This window comes from Homarus americanus, unplaced genomic scaffold (assembly GCF_018991925.1).
Source record: "Homarus americanus isolate GMGI-L3 unplaced genomic scaffold, GMGI_Hamer_2.0 scaffold30108, whole genome shotgun sequence".
NCBI lineage: Eukaryota > Metazoa > Arthropoda > Malacostraca > Decapoda > Nephropidae > Homarus > Homarus americanus.
Window position 1 is genome coordinate 14,877,568 of NW_024748109.1, and position 27,575 is coordinate 14,905,142.

The 27,575-nt window shown below is 38.8% G+C and overlaps 1 protein-coding gene across 1 annotated transcript in view; it reads left to right on the top strand.

The window, feature by feature from the left end:
- Positions 1-3,363: 3,363 nt before the first annotated feature.
- Positions 3,364-27,575, top strand: part of LOC121880107 (G patch domain-containing protein 11-like) — a gene marked incomplete at its 3' end in the record, with an annotated part of 45,584 nt that continues 21,372 nt past the window's right edge. Inside the window, 2 exon segments of the mRNA XM_042387164.1 lie at positions 3,364-3,485; positions 27,013-27,254. Coding sequence (XP_042243098.1) covers positions 3,430-3,485; positions 27,013-27,254 — 298 coding nt within the window.

Genomic DNA, 27,575 nt, shown 5'->3' on the forward strand with positions numbered 1-27,575 from the left:
TAGTATAAGCTAGGCAAGTTCAGGCGCTCCAATCTCTCAGGGTAGCTGAGGTGCCGAAGTGCAGGAACCAGTCTGGTGGCCCTCTTTTGAACATTTTCAACCAACTGAAAGTCCCTAGCATATCTCGGGAACCAGACGGCGTGACAGTACTCCAGATGGGGAAGCACTTCACTCTTGAACATCGTTACGAGGGACGGACCGTCTAGATATCTGAACGACCTTCTTATATTTTATACTTTTATTCTCTTCACCACGATCGGCTCGTTAACCGCTTGGGCGATCGGTCACGTCTCTGTTACGCACTGTTGGTAAGTACTTTTGCTTCTATCCTCTTCACCACTGATCGGCTCGTTAGCCGCTTGGGCGATCGGTCACATCTCTGATTAGTTTTCCTTTTCTTATATCCTCTTCACCAAATAATCGGCACGATAACCGCTTGGGCGATCGGTCACGTCTCTGTTATGCACTGTTGGCAAGTACTGGGCATGCACCGGCTCCTGAATGTACCTAAACCTGCTCCAGTGGAGGTCAAATCTTGTCTTGAAAGAGCTCACACTCGGTGCCGTCACAACACTTTCTGGTAGATCGCTCCAAGAGTTCACAACTCTCACTCCAGAAAAGTTTGCCCTCACAGTTTTCTGGACTTGCGGGCTTCTTCAATCTTGAGCTGTGACCCCTTGAGGGGCGAGAGTCCGCTAGCTCCAAGTAAGGACACTCGACTGAGTAGTGCCCCTTGATATGCTTATACACTTCAATTAGGTCACCCCTTGCCCGTTCAGGCAAGTTCAGGCGCTCCAATCTCTCAGGGTAGCTGAGGTGCCGAAGGGCAGGCACCAGTCTGGTGGCCCTCCTTTGAACATTTTCAACCAACTGACAGTCCTTAGCATATCTCGGGGACCAAACGGGGTGACAGTACTCCAGATGGGGAAGCACTTCACTCTTGAAGATCGTTACGAGGGATGGACCGTCTAGATATCTGAACGACCTTCTTATAAGACCCAATAATCTATTTGCCTGATTTACCTTTGTAGGAATTCGTGGTATAATGTTGTCTAGCACTCAGGATGGATGGAAACTCTAAGGTGGTTTTCTTGTATAATATAAGTTATATGATAGACAGTCTGGTGCTGGAGGTGCCGTGTGGTGAGGAGCTGCTCAGTAGAGACGTTCGGTGAGTAGCGTGTTGAAGGAGGTAGATGTGCAGGAGCTTCGTTAGATAAGATGTTGCCTGTTGCTGGCCTCCTGGTTGAATGAATGCTGGACAGCGTGGAGCTTGCTGGAGGAGGTGTTGCTTGTTCAAGAAGAGAGACCAGAATGAATCTCAATGGAGAGACAGAGCTTATATACCCAGCAGCCGTGAGTCCTCTATGAGTCATGTTGGGAAAACCCGAGAAAGTCGCCGGTCTTTAGTTCCGTTGCTAGGGAAGGTGGTAACATCTGGTGACGCCGCTCGCTTGGTTGCTAGGATACTGTTGCATTGGAATGCGGATACGCAGTTGTAGGGGAGAAGTCCACTACACCTTCTTCTCGCAATGGCCCGAGAACTTCAGGTCATTGTCAACATACACACCTAGGTCCTTCTCACACACAGTCTCAACTAGTGCATTTTCTTCATCCCGTTGGGACATATGATACGCCTCCTTACCGTTGGTACGCCCCAGGTGCATCCTCTTACACTTCGTGACATTGAATCTCAGCAGCCATTTCTTAGACCATTCTTGGAGCCCACAGAGGTCCTTCTGCAGCTCTTCACAGTCCGCTTGGTTTTTGATTTCCCGAAATAACTTGGCGTCATCGGCAAACATTTGTATTCAGGAGTGTACAACGTCAGGCATGTCATTTATGAAACAAACAAACAACAGCGGGCCCAATACACTGCCCTTTGGTACCCCGCTTGTCACAGGTACGCATGATGATTTCGTGCCATTAATCACCACACACTGCTTGAGGTAATGTAGAAAGTCATCTATCACGCTAGGACATTTTCCCGAATTCCGTACCCTTCCAGTTTGATTTTCAGCCTTGCGTGGGGTACACTGTCGAAAGCCTTGGCAAAATCTAGGTAAATATTGTCGATATTACCACCCCTTCCAGAATATGGGTCCAAATATTCAATATCTTGAGCAATTGTGTTAAGCAGGAGCGCCCCGGCATAAAAGCGTGTTGGCAATCCTTTACAATGGTTGTTTCGTAGTAGATATTCCATCGCGGTATCTCTGATAATACTCTCAAGTACTTTACATAGGGCAGAGTCAAAATATTCTTAAGTGTAGGAACTTGTATTTTGACTCTGCCCTATCGTAATGAATTTGTCCCGTTAGTTCGGTCCCTCAAGCTTCTAAATATTAATGTTGTTTTCAAGTATGACTCAACCATTACCAATATGTTAATAAGGAATAGCCCAAGTTTGAATGTAAATGGAAGTGTTTATGCATCTGAAAGCAGTGCCTGTTCGTTCATGTTAGGAATAATAATCACCCCATTGAGCAGGGACAAAAAGCTAGTAGAATTAAAATCAAATCATCTTGTGTCACAGAAAGACTTCTGGTTGAAGCTAGTTTGATTAAGGAATTAAAATCAATAAACCTTAGTGATGGTCAGTTCATATAATATGTTACATAAATTTATTTGTCAGTGGCCCAAGGTTAAAAATGCTTTGAAAACCTTTGATCTAGATGTATAATAGTTATTTTGTGGGTCCCTTATTTTTGACCTGACCTGACTAGTCACGTCACCACCCTTCTCTTAAGCTCCTCTACGTGTGTGTTGGTGTGGTGATTAGTGGATGTCATCATTATGACCTGACCTCATGTTTTTAGGTCACCCTGTATATTTAAGCCTCTCTCTGTCCATGTAATCCAGTTGCCTCTGAAGATGTCTTGAATAAAGACGAAAGCTAAGGTACTCCGTTGTTTCCATTTTCCCGTGTGATTTTATCAAGATTTATCCTATCCACGTTTTCATTGTGGATTTACATGAAATATATATATATATATATATATATATATATATATATATATATATATATATATATATATATATATATATATATATATACATATATATATATATATATATATATAACGCATTTGTGAGTTCCCATCTTACCTCTATCCCTAGTGCGAGATCTCCTACATGTACGTATGCATGTGAACCTAACAAAGAGAAATTTGACAACTGGCCACATCCAATACGCTACAAGATCTTTTAAATGGCAAGAGATACAATCGTAAAAAGGTGATGGGTGGTGGTTAACGAAAAATTACCATTATTATTATTATTACTATTATTATTATTATTATTATTATTATTATTATTATTATTATTATATTCTCCCCAGGCCCTGGTGTGGGTCATGGAGTGCATTGGGAAACGAGCGTAAAAGAATTAAATGTAAACAAACATTGTGTACAGGTGGACCGAGTTACCATGGCAGACTCGGAAGATGAAGTTGACTATATGTCTGAGGAGTTTTTAGCACAGTGGTATGCATGTTTCTATCATTTAAAAGGTTTCTTTGGGGTTCAGTATAAAGAATGATGAATGTGACAAATTCCTTACAGTTCTGCCTTGTGGTAGTGCTCTCATAATGTTTCACGAGTTATATTTAATCTTTGGACAAAACCGTGATACGACTTTTGTCTTTGATTGTACATACATGGAGCTGGCGGATGCCCGCCCCACAAGGGGTCGCAACTCAAGGTTAAAGGAGCCACAAGTCTAGAAAACAATGAGTGCAAACTTTTTCGGTGTGAGAATTGTGAACGTTTGGAACAATCTGCCAGAGAGTGTTGTGGCGGCACCGAGTGTGAGCTATTTCAAGACCAGACTTGACCAACATTGGATCAGGTTCAGATACATTCAGGAACCAGTGCATGCCCAGTACTTGCCAACAGTGCGTAAGAGATGTGACCGACCGCCAAAGTGGCTAATGAGCCAATCAGCGGCGAAGAGGATAAAAGTAAAAAGTTCTTAGTATACAAGCATGTACTGTACATTTGGCAGTGGATATTTTTTCGTGGCTGGCCAAGTTCCTACTAATGCTATGTTACTGTGAGTGTGCTCTGATTGGGGTTAGGGCCATCTCGTACCCAAGACAAATCGCACCCAAAAAAAGTAAACTCATACCCAAGACAACTCGTACCCAACTATCGAGATAAGTCGTACACAAGATTATTTGCACCCAATTCAAGTGATAATGTATACCTATTACTATATATACCATGCATTTTACCTTTATCTATGATCACATCGTCAGGAATTTCTTCCTCTGACATATCAACAACAAGAATTAAATATAGTAGTAATAAGGATATAAAAGAACTAAGAGTGAGAATATTGGCCAACACATATACAATTAATTATGTTATTGTATGCTAATGATACTCTGGATAGATTTGTTTCAAAAGTCACGACCACACAGAAACAAGACTGGGAAAGCATTGCTTCTCATAATAAAACAGCACAGGTATAATATTAGAACAGCATGTGAAAGCAGTGCATTTTTCGTTCATACAAGGAACAATAATCATCCCATATATTGGGAAAACATTTTAAACGTGTATAAATCATCATGAGTCACAGAAATACTTCAGGTTGAAGCAAATTTGATTAGGGAATTGAATTCTATAATCCTTCATGATGGTCAATACAAAACTGATAATATGTTACTTAAATTTATTTGTCAGTAGCCCAAGGTTAAAAATACTTTGAAAGCATTTGAGGTTGATGTAGGATTGATGATTAGTGGATCGCATATTCTTGACCTGACTTGACATGACTAGTTATGTCGCCCATTCTTATAAGCTCCTTTTATGGTTGCGGTGGTGGTGGTGTGTGGATTAGTGGATGTCATGTTATTGACCAGACCTGATGTGTTTTAAGGTAACCTGTGTTTTTAAACCTCTGTCGGTCCTGTATATTCAGTTGCCTCTGAAGATGTCATTAAATAAAGACGAAAGCTAAGGTGCTCCATTGTTTCCCTTTTTCATATATATATATATATATATATATATATATATATATATATATATATATATATATATATATATATATATATATATATATATATATATATATATATATATATATATATATATATGCTTTGTAATTCACATCTTCAGGGGTGAGTGTCTGTACTCACCCCTGAAGATGTGAATTACACGAAAGCGCTTGGGAACTTCGTGTTTTCTTCTTTCCTTGTGGTTATCAGCATATACAGTGACCCCTCTGTTAACGAACTCAATCAGTTCCAGAAGGTCGTTCGTTAACCGAAAAGTTCGTTAACCGAAACCATTGTTTCAATGGGTTTTTGGGTACAGTAATTGGTTCCAGCTCACTGAAAATTTCCTAAATTCAACAAAAATGGTAGAAAAGTTCACTTACTTTGAGGTGTGTATGTAGAAGGCTCCTGGATGATGATGATGATGATGATGATGGGATTTAGAATGGGGGTGGAGGAGAAGGAAGAAGAGAAGGCATTGGGGTGGAAGAGAAGTCACCCCATGGCGCCATTTCACCCATAAAATTTTAGCTCTCTTGGTGTAATTCAAGATTATTTTCTTTAAATCAACACTGCACTGCATTATTTATTGTCAATATGTAAAATATATTTCAAAATGACCAATAATTTGCTTGGAAACACAGAAAAAAAGCGTTTAGTTGAAGAGAGTCTCAAGCAAGATGTTACCTCCTGTGAAAACAGAGAGAGACTAACTCCTGTTTGCTGTGTTAAGAGGCTGGATGCCACTCATTAAACTAGTCACTTTACCTTCAATTATGTTAAATAATTGCTAAAATGACAAAAAAATTGAATATTAAACTTTTAAAATTATTGAATAGTATAAACTTCTTGATATTTACTAAAACAGTAAGGAATTTAAGCCCTAGAACCGATTAATGTATTGGCGGACTGATACTAAAGCTGGTTGCCCGGTCAGTGCAAGCGAAAACATGTTGAGGTCGGTTCGTAAGAAGTTCGTTAAGCAAAATTTTTTTCGTTAACCAAATTGAAGATCCTTATGGAAGGCAGTTCGTTAATCGAAATTACGTTAACCGAGGTGTTTGTTAAACGAGGGGTCACTGTACCTAAATCACGCGCACCTACAGTGATTTGCTTGTATATATATATATATATATATATATATATATATATATATATATATATATATATATATATATATATATATATATATATATATATATATATATATATATATATATATATATATATATATATAAAAGTTGCTCCGTATTACAAGGGGGTGAAGTGCCAAATTAAAAAAAGCGGAGAAAAACGTGTTTAAAGTTTTTCGAAGTTCAAACAACCATAACTTTGTTGTTCTTTGGAGAAAAACGTGTTGAAAGTTTTTTGAAGTTCAAACAACCATAACTTTGATGTTTTTTAAGTTAGAGGGTTCATTTTTGTAATCGTGCAGCTCAATCCCTCTCCTAGTAAATAGTGAAAACAGGAAGTTAGTACTGTGAATAGTTATTATTTTATCGCGAGTTGAATGAGAATAACTACCCATCATGTATGGTTGTTTGATCTTCAAACCAACAATAATCGCATTTTTCTGCAAAATTTTTCCTATTATTGTGGGCTAATTCTGTAAAACAAGTTAATCATCACTAAAAACAGCACTCGTCTTACGCCCACCCCCATAACCCCCCCAAACAAAATCAATAATGATAAAAAACTCATTTATCTATCAGTATTTATCTTTCCGTCCCTGTTATTAGCCAAAGATTTATAATATTGTTAAGTATAATAGTGTGTAATAATATTTTAACACCACTACACTCATCCCCCCCACCATTAACCTCCCCACCCCCAACGTAATTAACATACGAATACCAAGGCGGAGAAAGTTTGCATTATCTTGGGTAAAAACAGTATTATGATAATAGTATTACAATCTTACTTTGTTTAGTTCCTTTGTTTTATTATCCCTGATGGTCGAAGTAAATTGAAGTTATGTAAATCCTGAGGAGTGCGTATAACTTTAATGGCCATCACCATTGCCAGTAGCACTTGCATCACCATAATCACCACCAAACTTACTATCACCAAGCATGGCTGGGGTGTCCACGTGAGCATTGTCGTCACTAGACACACACTCAGGATTTAGGGCTCCTGAACCAACACCAGAAGGCCTGGCTTCACTCGAGTCTTGCTCTAAAATCGGCCAGACATTGTGTAGCACTTCTCACACCCGTGGAACATGAATAACGTCAATGTTACGCCGAAAAGTTATCCAAAATAGCAGTAGAAACACTGAACCGCCTAACAGGGAGACAGCATCTGGGCGCATGGATTGGCCGAGGAGCTGTGACGTAGCAAGGGAAATCCATTGTGATTGGCTGACTCAGGGGTTATGATCCGCGGGATGCCCGCTGTCATTGGCTAGTGCTCCTTTCTCTCTGAACGGGATGTGACCACCTTTACTTACTGAGCGCACAGCCAGATACGTAGCTCCCGGTTTGAGGCAAATTGACACCCTATTTTTGAACTTTCAACCAGGGTGGCGCTTTACCCCCTTGTAATGCGGAGTGCCCCATATACAGTATGTGGGTATGAACTGTCTCGTAAATTGGGTACGAGTTATCTCATAGTTGGGTACGAGTTGACATGTTCTGATGGGTACTATTTGCTTGAGTATGAGTTGTCCAGTACCCCTCTGATTGACTATTCAAATGAAACTGACAATTCACAGAACCTACCGTATATTTGACTGTGACTCTGGCAGCATTTGGCATTTATTTCAGAGTGAGTCAATCGTGGTGTAGCTATAAACAAACCTAACCATATATCAGTTGTGCTTGGAAACTTTTCATTATAAAATAGGCGACATTAACTAAAACCTAATAGAACCTGTATTAATTAACCAAAGAAACCTACCTTACCTAACTTCCTAGCTGGGGGAAGGACCCCCCCCCCTCCTGTTATATTAAAATTTGATGTTTATGCCCTTGAATTAGGCCCTTGTGCCATAGGGGGTTCATCCGGGATGTTCAGGAAAGGGTAAATATTGACTTAGTGCCACTAAACGAAGTTGAAAGTGAAACTATGTTTTCCCGATGGTTTTTGATGTGTTATGAACGAATTTGACCTTCATATATGGTCAAAATCAATAGTGTCTGAGATAAGCTCCCACCCTCCCATTTCAGAATTTAGAGATTTGCTCTAGAAATCAAGGAAAAAGGTGTTAAAAACACATAAAAAACTGTTGGAAAAACTGTTTTGAATCTAACCTAACCAGCCAAGCAAACCTCACGTAACCTAACCTATATCTCACTAATCTGTGCCAGAAATGCCATTGAAGAAAAGTGTCTTAGAAGGAAAATATTGACGACTAACCCTCTGACATGTTATTTGTTTTATGTTTATTTTCTTACCATATTTTCATCAGTGAATTCTGATATGATAATTATTTCTTGTGCAAATGCTTCATTTGGTAGATAATGAGGCACCTAGGAACACACTGCTTTGTCTTTCTCTGCTATAATGCTGTATCCTGGATGTAAAAAGCCAATCATAGTGACTTATTTCAAAACACTGCCGTTGGTGCCCCGATTGTTGCCTATGCTCAGTGTATGCTTATTAGACGTTCGGTCCAGGCAGCTGCTCTCACGTCCACAAAAAATTTTAAATTGCACCATACCATAGTACAGTATGTTCTTTCTGTTTAATATACTGGGGGGTCTTGGGGGCAGAGCCCCACAGCTGGGAAGTTAGGTTTCTTTGGTTAAGTTGGTTAGTTCTTCTAACAATGCTTCTGCCACTTGTTTATGTTGTCAACTAAGGTTAGGTTAGGTTTAATTTAGAAATAATCACTTTTTACACTTTTTAACACATTTGCACAATCTACGACAGTGCCCACTATAAAAAACACAGTGAAATTGCAGTGTTTTTAAAATTGGTTTCTCTGAAAAATTGGCGGCGGGTCAGTCATCAATAATTATCGCAGTAAAAATAATTTATGGAATTGAACTAAAGTTTCTGGAGATAGTACTAGTTGAATGATGCTAAACACGAAAATGGAAACGTGAATGCACAGAACCTTATTTAACCAATGAACCTACCTAATCTTACATAACTTTCTCTGGACCCCAGCATATTAGACAGAAAGTATCTGGTACCAATGGAAGCAGTTTTCTTGAAGCGGCATAATGTAATTTTATTGTTTTTGTGAACACGAGAGTACCGTCGGTTCTTATACTAAAACATATTTTCCTAACTGTCATTTAGTTCTCTGCCGCATTTAGAACACTTGCACATCTTGCCAACCAATCAATATTGACAGGTGATCTTTAAGGAGATGGTCTTCATCTTTCACAGGTAGTAGGCAGCTACCAAACAGGGAGGTACTACCCCCTGGGAAGATATTGGATGCATAATGTGTTGTCTAATGGTAGACCCTGCTGCCATATGGCATCACAAAAGTTGTGACCAAGTCCCAAGTTGCTGATCTGACTTTCTGCCTCATTTACACACAATTGCAGGGTCGCAATTGTTTCTTTTACTTTGACAACACAACGTACATACTGTATATTTTTTCTCACTATTGATTTTTATTTTTTCATTTTTGTATTTCTTTATGGTTCTTATTATTATTACAGTGTTGCTATTGTAATTATTAACATTACAGTGGTCCCTCGGTTAACGAGCACAATTCGTTCTAGAAGGTTGCTCGTTAACCGAAAAATTCGTTAACCGAAACCATTGTTTCAATGGGTTTTTGGGTAATTGGTTCCAACTCACCGAAAATTGCCTAAAGTCAACAAAAAAGGTAGTAAAGTACACTTACTTTGAGGTGTGTATGTAGAAGGCTCCTGGATGATGATGATGATGATGATGATGATGGGAATTAGAATGGGGGTGGAGAAGGGAGAAAAGAAGGCATTGGGGTAGAAGAGAAGTCACCCCATGGTGCCATTTCACCCATAAAATTTTGGTTCACTTGGTGTAATTCAAGATTATTTTCTTTAAATCAACACTGCACTGCATTATATATTGTCAATATGTAAAATAAATTTCAAAATGACCAATAATTTGACTGGAAACACAGAAAAAAAGCGATTATGTTGAAGAGAGTCTGAAGCAAGATGTTACCTCGACTGAAAAGACACAGAGACTGATGCCTGTATGGTGTGTTGACAGGCTGTTTGGCGCGCTAAAAACTAGTTTCCCTGTACTTAAATTATGTTAAATAATTGTTAAAATGACAAAAAAATTTCATATACTGTAAGACTTAAAATTATCAAATATTTACTAAAATAGTAAGGAATATAAGCCCTAGAACCAATTATTGTATTGGCAGACTAATACTACAGCTGGTGGGCAGCCAAATTCAGGCGAAAACATGTTGGGAAAAATTCGCAAGGATTTCATTAATCGAGGGAATGCTCATTAACCGAAGTTAAGAATCTTATGGAAGGTAATTCATTAACCGAAATTTCGTTAACTGAGGCGCTCATTAACCGAGGGATCTCTGTACAGGTTGTACCTCTCTAGTCCGGCAACCTCGGGACTTGACCGGTGCTGGACCATGGAAATTGCCGGACCATGGAAATTCACCCTTTTCCTGGATAGATAGTGACTTGTGCTTATGCTTGGAAGCACTAGCATCACTTTCTGTGCATCATGGTCTCTTTGAAGACATATTGAAGGGTTAAATGTCGTATAGTAGCTTCCCAAAATTCGCGAGTTTTTAATTCAACATATTTTATTGGAACACACACACAAAAAAAAATAGATACAAATTTTGACGGCGGAAACTTGAATTTCGACGGGTTTCAACGGCCCGACGACATGCATAATCGTGTAAACAGCGTCATTTCTCTTATGTACAAAAGATTCATTATTGTTTATTTCTGTCTTTTTTATTTAATTAATGTTTATGTGTGCAAAATGAGCAATACAATTCATTAATAATAAGTAGAATATGAAAACACACGAGGAAATGACACAGCATTGTTTTCGTTGATTACAAAACCAGTGACTGACTGGTTCTACATATAAAACTGAAGAAAATAAGACCTTGGTTGTAGCTGTAGTAAAATTAATATGGTTGTTTTAAGTAATGTTATTTAATGTTAATAAATGGAACAATAGAAGTAGCTAACGATAATGGTAAAGAAAAAAGAGAGATCGCGTATGTAAGTGCGCACACGTGAAAACATATCGTCATTACTTTACATAAGAATATGAAAGCAACACTTACTTACTTTTCATATATATTTTAATTAATGTTTCTGAATTTGTTTTCATTGAATTAATGTTTGTGTGTGCAAAATTAACAATACAATTTATTAATAATGAGGAGACGAGATGGCTGCCGGCATTGTTTATGTTAAAGCTTACAAAACCAGACTGATTGGTTCTACATATGAAACTGAAGAAAATAAGACCCTGATTGTAGCTGTAGTAAAATTAATGTAAAAAAAATTTATATGGTTGTTTGAAGTACCTGTAATGTTATTTAATGTTAATAAATGGAACAATACAGTTAACCCTCACTTTACGCGGTTAATGTAACCCGGAGGGTACCGCGGAAAGCGAGAAACGCGTAAAGTGAATAACATAACATATGGGATTAATTGAATTGGAGTCCAGGCCGATCCCCAAACTCCACTTTTTGACGACACATAACTATGTTGTAGTAAAAATAACATCTTAATTTTATGATGGTACATGCACACAATTAATACTTAAGAGAAATAGAGAAATACAGTCGCCAAGTTAATGTCCATTCAAATAATGGACACGACTCCCTCCCCCTCTTCTCACACTACACTGCTGGCTCTTCCCTCTGAGAAATTTTGGGGGGAAAACCAGGTATAGTAATAAATAATACCTCAAACTAAAGTTAGGATAATATAATTGACATTGCTGGATTCCTTGTAAGACCAGGAATATTTTGAATATAAATGTCATATATTTTTCACAAAAGATAACATATTTACTCAGATTAAACATTACATCTAAAATTTGTATGTCTAATGCAAAATCTATGATGTTTATATTCAAAATGATCATCAAATTGTAAGAATTCCAGCAATGTAAATTATATTTACTGCTCATATATATTGAAGGGTTAAATGTTGTACTCTGTATAGACAAGCAGAGAGAGAGAGAGAGAGAGCAGCCGAACTGCTGGATGTAAACAAACCTTAATTTCATGCGGCTTTGTTGTTGTTGTTGATTTTTACGGGGATTAGCCCACCCGGGCATAGGTCACTGACCCACATTGGGGCCTGAGGGGCAAAAATTTAATACTCCTGTAATAATAATAATAATTCAGATAAGTAAAAAAAAAAAAAAGAAAAAAGTTGCCTATCTACCTATTGGACAAATTAAAATCGTTCCGGACCACAGAATGCCGGACTAGAGAGGTACAACCTGTATTACTAATATTATTATTATTATTATTATTATTATTATTATTATTATTACAGTTTCGTCCCCCAGGCCCCGATGTGGGTCAGTGACCTGTGCCCTGTTGGGTTAATCCCCGTAAAAAAAAAGAAAGAAAAAAGATAACGTGTGTTACGATACCGAACATGACATGATAAGGATGCCATTGAAAGATGATACGGCTTCTTCCTAAGTCCTCCTCCTTGAGGTAGAACTGTAAGTACCAGTGATATCTCTGTTAGCCGGAACAATTGGTGCAAAGCACTTCCGGCAAGATATTTCCGGTTTACGAGATGACTCTCAAAGCCAGAAAAAATCCCTCATCCACGGAATTTTCTGGCAAACGGAAAAATGTTCTCAGAGGTTCCAGAAATTGCACATAACATGATAATATCTTAAAGCCAGAAAAAATTCCTCATCCCCGAAATTTTCCAGGTAATGGAAATTTTTTCGGAAGTTCCATATATTGCCCATTACATCATCTGTCGAACCCAGAAATATATTCCCCATTTCCAGAATTTTCCGGGTATCAAAAGTTTTTCTCAGAATTTACGGAAAATACGCCTGGTTTTCATCTCTTAACCCCCCCAAAAAAATTCCCCATCCCTGGAATTTTCTGTGCTTCTCAGAAAATCGTTTGCAAATCTGTAATTTTCCGGAAAATTCTGGCGGCTTTGAGAACATACAAACATACAGTTCACTTAGAATCCAATGCACGGAAATAAAAGTTATATGGGATTTGCACAGGTCATTGACACAGGCATTCAAGCTTATAGTAGAGGTAGAAAAATCTCTGAGATGACGCTCCGTTGTTTATTGACAATTTAAGCGAGAGTGGTATCAATTTATTTATTTTTTATAATCGGGCGACAATAGATGCCGAGAGGCCAGAATTTTTGGTCGAATATTTAAGGTAATTTTTTTTTTTGCGTACAAAGCATGTAGGAACTTGATTCAGGTGACATTTGATAAATTTTTTGCAAGTTTTTATCCTGCAATTACCTCATCCTTCATATCCTGCCCACTACATGTGATTTATGGTTGTAGATAGAGAAAATGGAAAAAAAGAGAAAACTATTTAGAATGAAAATAAAAAGTTGTATCAGTTTTATCACTGTACTTAGTATCATCCATAGTATAACTGTAAAATATGAACAAAATATATAAATGCATTTTTGTGCAAACCATCTCCTTGGATGAAAACACTGTAGAGTAAAGATTGGTACTGTACAGTATTACCCTGCTTTACACGTTTCACTTTCCACTTTCCGCGGTACCTTGCCAGAACCGGACTTTCACTTTCCGCGGTGCATCTACTCATATACGCGGTGAAGTATAATTTTTTTATTTTTTATTTAGCTCATAAAATTCATACAAATTACCAGGACAGAATATTATTTACATTGCTGGAATTCTTACAATATGATGATCATTTTGAATATAAACATCATGGATTTTGCATTAGACATACAAATTTTAGATCTAATGTAATAATTTGGTTTACACAAAGCAAATATTTTATCTTTTGTGCAAAATATATGAAGTTTACATTCAAAATATTCCCTGACCTGCAAGGAATCCAGAAATGTCAATTATATTATCCTAACTTTAGTCTGAGGTATTATTTATTACTAAACGTTAAAATCTAGTGTTTTCACCCAAACATTTCTCAGAGAGGTAGGAGCTAGTGAGCTGGGAAGAGGGGGGGGGGGGATTTGAGTCCATTATTTGAATGGACATTAACCTGGCGACTGTATTTCTCTTAAATATTAATTGTGTGAGCATACCATCATAAAATTTAGATGTTATTTTTACCACAACATAGGTATTGTGTCGGAAAAAGTGGAGTTTGGGGGTTGGGCCAGTCTCTATTGGAATTAATCCCATATGTTCTGTTGTTCACTTTCCGAGGTACCCTGTGGGTTCAATTGACCACGTAAATCGGGGTACTACTGTACTGTATTACTTTTTTGGTGAAGGATCACGGTTAGCAGTAGAAAAAACTAATGGAATTGAGCCAAAATTTCTGGTTCAGGTGGTCCTCGTTATCTCCGGTTAATTGGGACCGGAAAAATGCCTCTGATAATGATTCCACTTAAGTCAGGGAATTAATCCCATAAGAAATAATGGAAATAGGTTAAATTGGGACCATGCCATTGTACATGACAATAAAAAAAAAATTTTATATGATATCTTTTAACAATTATTTACCTTAGAAACATTTGTTAAACACTTTATAAGACATTATTTTAAGAAATTATTTAACTTTATAAGTTATCTAACGTCCTTAAAGTTCATTGGGGTAGGTGTGTTGAGGCAACGTAGGTTGTGCCAGCTAGTGCACAATCACTCTAGTGGTTCATTGAGACAAAATACTTATTACCTATAATGCTTTAAAAGGTAGAGATGTTTGACTTGGTTGGATTGATGGAGGTGGGTGTTGGGGGATGGAGGATTAGTTGGAGGATGAAAAAGAAACAGGACTAGGTGGATTGTCCACTCCCAGTTTTCTTTCGCCAAATCATTTCTAATTTTACATCTATTCTGTAGCTCGTGTGCTTCCTTTTGAGTGCTGCACCACCCTGTTTGGGTTGGGAACTCATGGCTACAAAAATGGTAAAATAATTCACCACAACATGCATGAAAAGACACAACAAAGGCAGGAGTAAACACAACACAGCAATGGTCTGGACGAAACAAAGGGGGAGATTGGGACGGAGACACGTGTGTGCTTGTATGACACCAGGAAGGGGATGAAATTTCAAATGCTTCAGCTAAAAATCTGTAGATTTTATCGGGAGTTTGCAGAGTTTTTGAGTGGAATCCACTTTAATGTGGGGACATTTTATGTGGATGGTCACAAAAAGTTGACCACTTAACTGCGAAAATGCAGACACAAAACACGAAAATGGAAATGACAATGAACAGGACCTAACCAACCAAACCAGCGTTTGAAATAGGGCAGTGTATTTGGGGGGTCATCACCCTCGAAAGTGGCGGCCCTCCACCAGAAGGGGGGGAGGAGGCGAGCGGAGCAAGCCTTTACAGCTGGGTGACGTAAGCCCACTGCGGGAATATTGTTTGAAATCTGACTAATTTGAGGCCATATGCAGTGGATATTATAACATATTCTAAGGTTCAGGATGCAGTATTTCCAATATCATGGACAATTTTTTTTTTATTAAACATGTATAATAACAAGTGCGTCACCTTCAAATTCTCCCCTGAATTGCGAACTCTAGGGGATCATTACACTTTGTAGTGAAGGTCACACTGTCACAGCAGTGCTGTGTGGAATGCACAAAATTTGTGTATTAATATATTTGCTTGCCAAGTTGCCATTGCCCATTAGATACTGTATATGAACAGTTCAGGAACATACAGTCATACTCTTAGTCTTAAGACTCTTAACCTATTTTAATGTGTTCTAGTGTATCATATGTTCGCTGTTGATTATATAATATAACTTAAAATTTGTGCATCACATTTCAAAATCTTTAATACTGTTCCACTCTGAAAATTCCTCCATATTACAACCTCATAATATTCGCCGAAGTGTGAGACCTTTTCCTCAATTACCTTATTTTCACCCATAACAATAAACCAGGTCAGATGTGTCTGCTGAACTTAACCTTTCCCTTTAATAAGTCAGGCATCCAGTGACATGTTAACCCTTAAGGTTAAAACATAGGGAGCTGATTCCGAAGCGGCTGGAGGAGGTAACTTAGGATTGGGCCGGTTGAGCTGTGCTGCCTGCGGCTCCGGCCCCACACCAAGCATCAGAACTCGACCAAGACTACCCGTACCGAACGTGTACCAGAAAGCATAGTGATGCAGATTGCAGATTTCATACCAGAGTGCAGAATGTTCATGCAAATTTAACATTTTTCATCACCATGATAAAAATAATAAAGGTTATTTTTGTATTCACTTTCTGAATGATCACATACTGTATATGAAATATATACAGTGAACCCTCGCTTTATGCGGTCAATTGAACCCACAGAGGCCCGCGTAAAGTGAACAACATAACATATGAGATTAATTGAAATAGAGACTGGGCCGACCATCAAACTCCACTTTTTCAGACACAATACCTACGTTGTAGTAAAAATAACTTCTTAATTTTATGATGGTATGCACACACAATTAATAATTAAGAGAAATATCAATAATATTAGGTTTTTAACACTTACATTAGTAGAAAAGATGGCTGGGCACACGGGGATGGGGGGTTGGTTCTGAGGCAGAGGGCAGATTATTGGCCCTCACCTATATCAATTGTATCACTATCCACCACAGAGGCTTGCAGGGCCTCTTTGTCAAACCCCTCAAAGTCCATATAAGTCCATATCCTCACTATCACTGACTTGGGCCGGCTGTGGTGGGTGGCGGGTGAAGAACTCGGTAATGTTTTGATGACTGGGCGACCTTGTGCGCACCCTGCCCGCGCCGCTCTCCGCTTAAAAGAGTACATGCACCGCGTAAAGTGAGCATTCCGGGTCTGGCAGGGTACCGCATAAACGTGGAAACGCGTAAAAAAAATGCGTAAAGCGGGGTAATACTGTACAGTGATATCCCCGTTAGCCGGAACAATTGGTGCAGAGCAGTTCCGGGAATGAGAGATTTCTGGGTAACGAGACGACTCTCTCAAAGCCGGAAAAATCCCTCATCCTCGGAATTTTCCGGGTAACGGAAAAATGTTCTCGGATGTTCCAGAAATTGCCCATTACATCATCACTCGAACCCGGTAAAATATCCCTCATACCCGGAATTTTCCGGGTAATGGAAAATTTGTCTTGGAATTTCCAGAAAATGCACCTGATTTTCATCTCTCAAACCCGGAAAAAACTCCCCATCTCTGGATTTTTCCGGGTATCGGGGAAATTTTCTCAACACTTTCCGGAAAATGTGCCCCTCAGGAAAGCGTTCCTAAAACCGAAATTTTCCCGAAAATTCCAGGTTTGAGAACGATTTAATGAGAAAATTTCAATTCCGGCTGTCGGAGAGTTCCGGGTTTGATGGAATCCGGCTAACGGAGATATTACTGTATTTCCTTTGTAATAAAATATTCAACACATCTTATTTGAGGGGATCTTTTTAGGACCCACGTGTGGGTCCTCCTGAATACCGGGTAGTCTATTTTCATGGGTCTTAAGTGTATTTGGGGGGGTAGGGGTCAACCCCCCCCCCAAAACCCCCCGCATTTCGAACACTGAACCAAACATAATTAAACTTCTCTAACTTCCTAGCCGGGGCTCCGACCTCTCGACCCCCTGGCATATTAAGTAGAAAGAGCTTACTTTGATATCTGGTACCAATGAAAGCAATAATCTTGAAGCAACATTGTGTAAATTTATTTTCTTTTGCTCTTTTTTACATAAGAGTGCGGTCGGTTCTGTTATTGTACTGAAACACATATTTATTTTTCACTGTCAATTCTCTGCTGCATTTTGAACACTTGCATATTCAGCCAACTAGTCTATGTTGACTTTTTTGCTTGATCTCCCTCTATACAAATCAATATAGATTTTGATGGTTGAACTTTTTTTAAACTTAACCAAAGATTCTGTCTCACAGTTTGTGGCATTAGTTTACAACAGAGCGCTGTGATAAGGAGCAACTTTAGGGAAAATTTCGGTAAAGGGGCAGGATATGGTTATCACCAGAAAAAACTTACGGAAATGCACCAAATTTTCTGGAGATGTTATGTGCATGATACCAAATAAGAAAATGGAAACAACAATGTACAACCAAACAGAACCTGACCAAACCTATCTAACCTTACCAAACTACTTTCAGTAAGTGGGGGCAGAGCCACCTGGACCCCCTGGCATACAAAGCAGGAGAAACTTACCATAAAATTTAAGTGGATACAGAGAGCAGCAATAGCCTCAAGGAGGTACATGTAACAGTAAGACTGTTGTTACACTGAAACAAGTACATTACTGTATTTCTAGTTGAATGTATGTTCTCTACCACATTTTGGACATTTGTGGCAAACCCAATTATTCATAGCCTCGGTATTTGTAACCCCGTTTATCTGCAATCAATTTATTGTTACCCATTTCCACTTCGCAATGGTTGCCCCGTATATTCGCAAATTCTTACGAGCAAAAATTTTGAACCACACGCCTCAGACACACGCGTGCTGACGTGTGTTTTGTGTGATCTCACAATGCCTAAGCGACCAGCTACTAAAACTCCCAGCAATGTTGCTAGAGATCACGTGTGGCAGTTACGTTGGACGTGAAATTGGATATCGTAAAAAGACATAAACACAGAGAAAGAACGTCAGTGATTGGGCACGTGCACGGCTTGGCTCCCTCTACAGTGCATTCTATAGTTAAAAGTGCCGACAAGATCAAGGAGATAGCCGGGTCTGCAACACCACTGATGGCTACGAAGGTGACGAGGTTCCGTGGTGTCTACGTTTAAAACTTACCTCACACACCTATGCATATAAACATTCAAACACTCACACACTCAAACATGTAAAGTACCCCTGTATACTGTACTTGTAAACATGTATGCCTAATAAACTCAAAGTGTTTGTTATTGATGTTTATTTGATATTATGACTTTGTTTCTCTATTTATTTTGTTCTATAAATATTGAGTAAAATAAGTGTTAAAATCTGACGGCCGTGACCACCGCAATGCCCGTATTCCCCCTTTTTACATTATTTATTATGGGAGAAATTGCTCCGCTATTCGCAATTTCGATACAGTATTCTCAACGAGTTTCATGCCCGTAACCCTTGTGATAAGTGAGGCAGCCCTGTACATCCACCCATTGAACATATTTTATCAATAATACAGTGGCCCCTCCATTAACGAACTCAATCCGTTCCAGAAGGTCGTTCGTTAACCGAAACCATTGTTTCAATGGGTTTTTGGGTAATTGGTCCCAGCTCACCGAAAATTTCCTAACTTCAACAAAAATGGCGGAAAAATTTACTTACTTTGAGGTGTGTATGTAGAAGGCTCCTGGATGATGGTGCTGATGTGCATTTGAAGTGGGAGGTGCAGGAGGAGAAGGGAGAAGAGAAGGAAGTGGAGGTGGAGGAGAAGCATTTTACTGCTTCTTGGAAGGTGAGTCACCTTCCATGAAAATGTCAGGAACCTCTGGACTGACAGATTCTCCACCATGAACATCCTCTCTCCTTCTTGAAGTGGAAGGCTGAGGGCTAGCATCTTGTTCCCTCTGCCTTTTACTGAAGAAAGTGTCAATTGTGGTCTGTGGGGCATCTGTCCTCCTCACCATTAACTTATGTTTAAAGAAGGAGACCACTGAGTCCTCAACATGACACAAAGTTAGTTCAGTTTTTTCCACTTCTGGGTGCTTTGAAGCCAGTTCCCTGAACTTCTCCCAGTGGTAAATCACATCTTTCAACTGTTTAGCTGACATATGGTCATCACTTTCAATGTCCTCCTCACCACTGTCAGCCTCTACCCGTAACATCTCATCCAGTTCCTTCAAGTCATCAGGAGTAAGTTCCTCCTCATGAGACATCACAAGCTCTTCCACATCCTTCTCCTCCACTTCAAGGCCCAATGACTGACCAATGGACACAATCTCCTGGTCCAACTCTGTGTCATCCTCAAATCCCTCAAAATCATGGACTACTGATGGCCACAGTGCTTTCCATGAAGAATTGAGGGTTCTATTGGAGACTTCTTGCCATGATGACACAATCAATTTTACAGCCTCCAGGACGTTGAATTGTGTCTTCCAGAACTGTTTCAGTGTTAGTTCAGGATCAGCGGAAGTTGCCTGATGACACCTCCTAAACATTTTCTTCATGTACAACTTCTTGAAGTTGCTGATTACATTCTGGTCCATTGGCTGTATGAGTACTGTAGTGTTTGGAGGCAAAAACAACACTTTCACAAAGTCAAATTGATACTCCAAATTTCTGGCAAGGTCAGGGTCATGACCAGGAGCATTATCCATGAGGAGAAGAGCCTTTAAAGGAAGTTTATTGGTGGTTAGGTAGCTCTTGACAGGGGGGCAAAACACATCAACTGCCCATTCATTAAAGAACTGTCTTGTCACCCATGCCTTACGGTTGGACTTCCAATAAACTCCAAGCATTGTTCTTACCACTTTCTGTTGCTTGAACACCCTGGGGTTTTCAGAGTGGTAGACAAGCATAGGCTTCAGTCGGAAATCCCCTGAAGCATTGGCACCAAGCAGTAGAGTGAGACGGTCTTTCATGGGTTTATGTCCAGGTAAAGAGGCTTCATCTTTGGTGATGAATGTTCTTTTGGGCATCTTTTTCCAGAACAGCCCAGTTTCGTCCACATTGAACACTTGCTGTGGAAGATAATTTTCTTCTTCCATCAGTTTTTTAAATTCAACTAAAAACTCTGCTGCCCCTTCCTTATCAGCACTAGCAGCTTCACCATGCCTAACAACACTGAAAATGTCACTTCTTTTCTTAAATTTTTCGAACCAGCCTTTGCTAGCCCGAAAATCTTCAAATTCTGTTCCTGCAGAACCAGGTTGATCTGCCTTTAAATGTTCATAAATCTCCCTGGCTCTTTCACAAATGAAATCACCAGAAACTGAATCACCTTTCATCTGTTTTTCCCTAATCCAGATGATAAGTAACCTCTCAGTTTATACGATTAGGGATCTACTTTTAAACACTCTTGTAGATTTGTCTCTCACGTTCACTTCCTTAAATTTGTCTTTTTGTACAAGAATTGTCGACACAGTTGATGCCGACATGCCATATTCTTTGCATAGCGCATTTGATTTAATACCTTGTTCGTGTTTTTTTATTATTTCCTGCTTTATTTGGATTGAAATCGCTTTTCTTGATCTCTTAGGCCCCATGCTGGATTCAAACAATGGCAACACGTATTTTTCAAAGTTAAACTAGCTGTAAATAAAGAATATTTTCTTTAAAATAACACTGCACTGCACTATATATTGTCAATATGTAAAATAATTTTCAAAATGACCAATAATTTGCTTGGAAACACAGAAAAAAAGCGTTTAGTTGAAGAGAGTCTCAAGCAAGATGTTACCTCCAGTGAAAACAGAGAGAGACTGACGCCTGTTTGCTGTGTTAAGAGGCTGGATGCCGCGCATTAAACTAGTCACTTTACCTTCAATTTTGCTCAATAATTGTTAAAATGACTAAAAAATTGAATATTAAACTTTTAAAATTATTGAATAGTATAAACTTCTTGATATTTACTAAAATAGTAAGGAATTTAAGCCCTAGAACCGATTAATGTATTGGCGGACTGATACTAAAGCTGGTTGCCCGGTCAGTGCAAGCGAAAACATGTTGAGGTCTGTTCGTAAGAAGTTCGTTAAGCAAAATTTTTTTCGTTAACCGAATTGAAGATCCTTATGGAAGGCAGTTCGTTAATCGAAATTACGTTAACCGAGGTGTTCGTTAAACGAGGGGTCACTGTACAGAGTGGCTATACCTGGCTGCCTCCCCAGCCCTGTCCCTCACTCATGACTACTACCAGGGCTGACCCAACCATCATCAAACTACTGGGGCCTCAACTGACGTCATCACGGTTGCTGGCTTTTTTCACGTTTCATTTTCCAACATTCACAGCCTGAGATCCAATTTTTCTTCTGTGGAGCACCATCTATTAACCTCTTCCATGATCTCTTACTACAGTAGGCTCTTGCCAATAATGTCTAATAGGTGCCTGAATAACACCGTTATTAGCAAAAACGTTATTTGTGTGACATTAAAATGCATGTAAAAAGGGTTTATTGGTGCCGCCACCCTAATAATTTCACCCATTTTTTCCCCTTTGAAGCCTTTCTAACACTTTTTGTTAGCTGAAATAAAAAGAATTGTTATTCAATCATCAAAATTAAGAATTTGAGTACAGTAATATAACACTTAGCTTGGGGGAGTTTTTGAGGTGCTTGGTGTGATGATTGTTCCGAGGCTGGGGCATGGAGGCTACTGCGTCAAACCTCCACCCACTTCCATGGCCCCATCTCCGTCCCAGTCCCCACGCTGGTCTCTCGTACCCAGTTCACCCACTTCCGCTAACACTTCATCAAACCCCTCAAAGTCAAAATCATCAGGCATTTCCCCAATGTCTTCATCAACTTTCTATCACTTTTATCATTCATAGCTCGCCTCGCATTTCCATCACTAACGAAATATTTCTTAGCCAGCGCAATACTCTTTTTGGTCTTCTCTAAGTTCCTCTTAATATTTCGCACTGTAGACTCGGGACAGTTCAATTTCCTCACAATATCAATGTTCCGTGCACCACTTTCAATGAGTTCAACAATCTGTTCTTTATCCTTGACCGAGTAGGCACGCTTTGGGGTTTTTTTTCTCATTCACTTTAAAAGTTTCCGGGCATTCAGGTGGCAAATCACTCCCTCCACCACCTCCCCTAGCCCCCACAGGCAAAAACGCAGAAGCCATTGTTGATCACCGACCCTAGCAACCGCTGGTTATAGAGGCAAAAATCTCAAATGTGGATGCAGCGCTGTATTCCATGGAGCGTCATCAACATGGCGGCAAACAAACGCTATCATTGATGCGCTTGGACGATTCCCACGAAATCTCCGTTATTCAAGAGAATCCACACGTTATTATCGAAAATGGGTATCTATTGTAACTTACCGTTATTGTGGAAGTCGTTATTGGCAAGGGCCTACTGTGCTATCTGAATTTCAACTCACCAAGGCAGCTTCACTCAAACCTTTTCAGCTCTCCAACTACAACCATTATACCTCTTTCTGTTCTTAGGGTGCATGCATCTACTGCAACACGCATACTCCTATAGTTCGACTCACATATGTTGAAACTTCTCTTTATGGTGTCATCTGGCTCAAAATATCTCTACCAACTATGAGCTTTTTTTCATATACTCTTCTGTTCTCCCAACCATATCAACAATATGGAACTCTTTGACTATCTCACTTTTTGTCATGAGTCATTACTATCCACACACCCCAACACTGTACAGTCCCCCCAAAAAGTATTGCTAGATTTTCTGTCGCTACAATTGGAATCACTAGATGAAATGATCTGATATGATCCCTAGTACATCATCATAGGATCTACGCTAATGAAAATAAAAATGAAATTTTTATTTACGTATTTTTGATGGCATATGGTGGTATTAAAAGTTGTACAATAAATGTATGGAATGGAGATTTTTTTTTTTAATTGGAGCCACTGATTAAATATATAAAATAAATATAAATATCTTACTTGCAACCGCTGGATTTCATCCAACGTCGCTGATTGGCTAGCGATGACATCACTTATTAAGCTCAGCCCACTTAGTTACATCAAAAAGAAAGAGAAAGGATCTATACAGATAATAATACCACAATATTACAAACGCATGAAGTGGCAAAAGGGGCGTGGCTTAGCGATCGCGAGAGTAGAGTTGCCAGTTACTGAATTCCTATGGGCCTGCGTGAGGCTACCTGTTATCTACCTACCTTGTTGTGACCAACTCACGCATCTGATGGGCGCACAACAAACTAGTTTCCTATACTGCATATATTATCAATATGTTAAATAAATGTTGAAATGACTCATAATTTTAATCTAAAACATGCAAAAATATTAAAGAGCACAACTTTATTGATATTTAGTCCATTGGAAACGAATGTAAACATAGAACAGATTACTGAATTAGCAGGGGTAGCTGATCAGCTGATGCTCACAACAAAACGTGATATTTGTAACTAGTTCCCTGTACTGCATATATTATCAATATGTTAAATAAATGTTAAAATGACTACTAATTTTAATATAAAACATGCACAAATATTAAAGAGTACAACTTTATTGATATTTACTCCATTGGAAACGAATGTAAACATAGAAGAGATCACTGAATTGGCAGACTAGCTCATCAGCTGATGCTCACAACAAAACGTGATTTTCGTAAGGATTTCGTTAATCAAATTTTTGTTCGTTAACCGAATTGAAGATTCTTATGGAAGGTAATTCGTTAACTGAAATTTCGTTAACCGAACCGTTCGCTAACCGAGGGACCACTGTACGCCTAATAAACTCAAAGTGTTTGTTTTTTATGTTTATTTGATATTATTCCCTTGTTTCTTTATTTATTTTGTTCTATAAATATTGAGTAAAACAAGTGTTAAAATCTGACGGCCGTGACCACCGCGATGCCCGTATCCCCCCTATTTACATTATTTCTTATGGGAGAAATTGCTCCGCTATTCACAATTTCGATATTCATGCCCGTAACCTTTGCGATAAGTGAGGCAGGCCTGTATAATCTGAAGCCTCAGAGGATTCATATCATTTGAAAGAGTATACTGTATATTCATTCATGCCCAAAGGTCGTGGATGTAGAATGACTAACCGTTCAGAAGCTTTTTTGGAGGACTGTACATCACAGAGAGTGCCTTGGCTCTGCAGTGGATGACCCAGGTAGAGTCTCTTTTCCTTATTTAATGATCTGGAACAAATAATTAAACACACTACACTTGTTCCAGATCGACACAACCTACTTGTTCACATTCTTGATCTTTATTTTACCTCTAACCCCTCACACTATTTATACTCAATTTCTGCCCCCTTAGGATTTTCTGATCACAATCTTATTTCTATTAAATCAAACTGGGCGCGACCAACTCTCCCACTCCTGTTTAAACGTCACCTGTGACAATATCGGAGGGCACACTGACAATTTTTGCAAGAAATCTTCTCTGGGATGAATGTTGCTTTTCCACTCAGGATGCCTTGGTATGTGCTGACAGCATTGCCAGGGTTATAATGGGTGGTATGAGTGCATTTATCCCATCTTCTACCAAAGCTTTCACTTTACTGTACAATCATGGGTTGATTGCTCCTGTTCTCTTGCATGTAGAGAGAGAGAGATAGGGCATATCGAGTTATGAAACTATCTCTTGCTGTTACTCACTCCTCTTCCATTGCTTCCAGGAATCGTTGTAAGTCTTAATAGGACTAAGTGGAACTTTATTTTTAAAAAAGTGCTGACCTGACTTTTAAAAAAGTGCTGACCTGACTAACTCTTCTTTTAGTAAATCTTTCTTGTCCTTAACCAAAAACATCTGGAATAACTTCTGCACTCCCTCTTTTTCTCCTCTTTTCCGACCTGATACCACTATAGCCAACACTCTCTCTAATAAAGCTAATCTCTTTGGCACCTTATTTTCCTCCAACTCTACCCCTCCTACTCCTCCTACTGAACCTATGCTCATTCCTATAATCTCCAATTATAGAGTTGATTGTTGGTAAGTTATCCAATATGGATGTGAGTAAGGAGCATAGACCAGACGGGACACCTTGTGTGCTGAGGTTCTGGCCCCTGTACTTGCTCGCCTCTTTCACCTTTGCCTCAAAACCTAAACTTTCTTTCTTCTTGGAAGCATACCTTGGTTCAGCCCATCCCAAAAAAGGGTTACTATTCTAATCCCTCTAACTATCGTCCCATTGCCCAACTTCATCCCTCTCTAAGATTTTTGAAACTATAAACTTCATTTTCTCTGTCGCCTTAAACGCCTTTCTCATTTGTTGGATCACCAGCATGGTTTCTGCCAGGCAAAATCTACTGGTGATCTGTTCTCTTACTGCACCCATCTTTGGTCTCTTAGGGATTATGGGGAAACCTTTGTCTGCCAGGCAAGATCTTTTGGTGATCTGCTTTCCTACTGCACCCATTGAGTTAAAAGAGCCGAGAAGGTAGAGGATCTGGGCGTGATAGATGAAAATGAATTGATGTTTGAGGAACATACACGACGAAGTGAACAAGATGAACTATTTGACAAACCTGATCCAGTGAGCGTTTCTGCTTCTTTGAATTAGAAATATCTTACAAAGTGTGGATACTTCAAACTGGATACTGTAGTTAGTAAAACAGTGTACTAAAAAATATAAAATGTGTATACTGTACTAAAAATCGTAGTTGGTTAGAGATAACTGCTGGTATTTCATCACTTTGTTGTCACTGTTGCACAGTTGTACACTCCACATTAATAAAATCATCATTTAAAATTCACTAATGTGTTTGATTCTTACACCACAAGTTATTTAATGACACAAGCTTTCCAACTTCACTACAAGTACTGTAATTAAAAGAAGGTCTCTGAACTCTGTATGATTATAGCAGGAATGGCTCAAAGTCTAGCAGTTCTCAGTGGTGTGTTCCTACTAAAATACTACATAGTTTAATGATGGTTTTCTTCTCATTAGTTACAGTGTGCACCAGCACAGTTTGGCCTTGGCCTGATTAGGTGTGTATGGTACTTTTGTTGTGTAAGTACAGTACAGTATTTAATTTAACTGCTACATAATGATGATGAATTTCATATTTGGTTTATTACTTCCTGACACACATGTCAGGGTTCTTGGGACCTTGGATTTTAAAGTCCCTAGATATTCTGACTGTACATGAGTTGCCTGATCTTTGCTGAACTATATATAAAATTGAATTTCAGGGCCAATCTCCAATTTTTCCCAATTCAGCTGAAGCTGTTTATTTCTTGTGATCTATTAAATCCTGTATTCCTGTCATATTTAATGCTGTGGTGTTAACACAACAAAGAGAATTACCTACAAAATAATATTAACTCTTCTTCAGTGTTGGCAAAGATGACATCAGACCAGGACTCATGTTTTCCCATTCTTCTAAACGGCAAGCAGAGATGGAGAAAAAGAAGAAAATTAAGGATGTTAAACAGCAAACAAAATTTAAGACCATGAAAGAGGTGCAGAAGGAACGATTAGAGGAAGGTCTCAGCACTGCCATTAGCTCTTCGAATAAAGGCTTCTCAATGCTTCAGAAAATGGGGTACAAACCTGGAACAAGCCTTGGAAAGCAGAGTAAGTCCCCATTCATCAAAGTTTTCAGAAAATTTGTTTGAAAGTCACCTTATTCAAATTATTGAGTTTAATGTATGGTTGTAATAGTCAGGCAAATAACTGTTTTTCCTCAGTCAGTGACTAACTAACTTATTGAACAGCTTAGTACTACCAGGCATACAATTAACTCAACACTAAAACAGCCTTGAATAATTCTAGACTACCTTTGTTTGGTGAATTAAATAGAAATGGTGCACTTTGAGTGATATTAGGGAGAGAATAATATTATGACAGGATATTAATTGGAGAACTGAGATGTATCACTAAGAATGTAAACTTTGA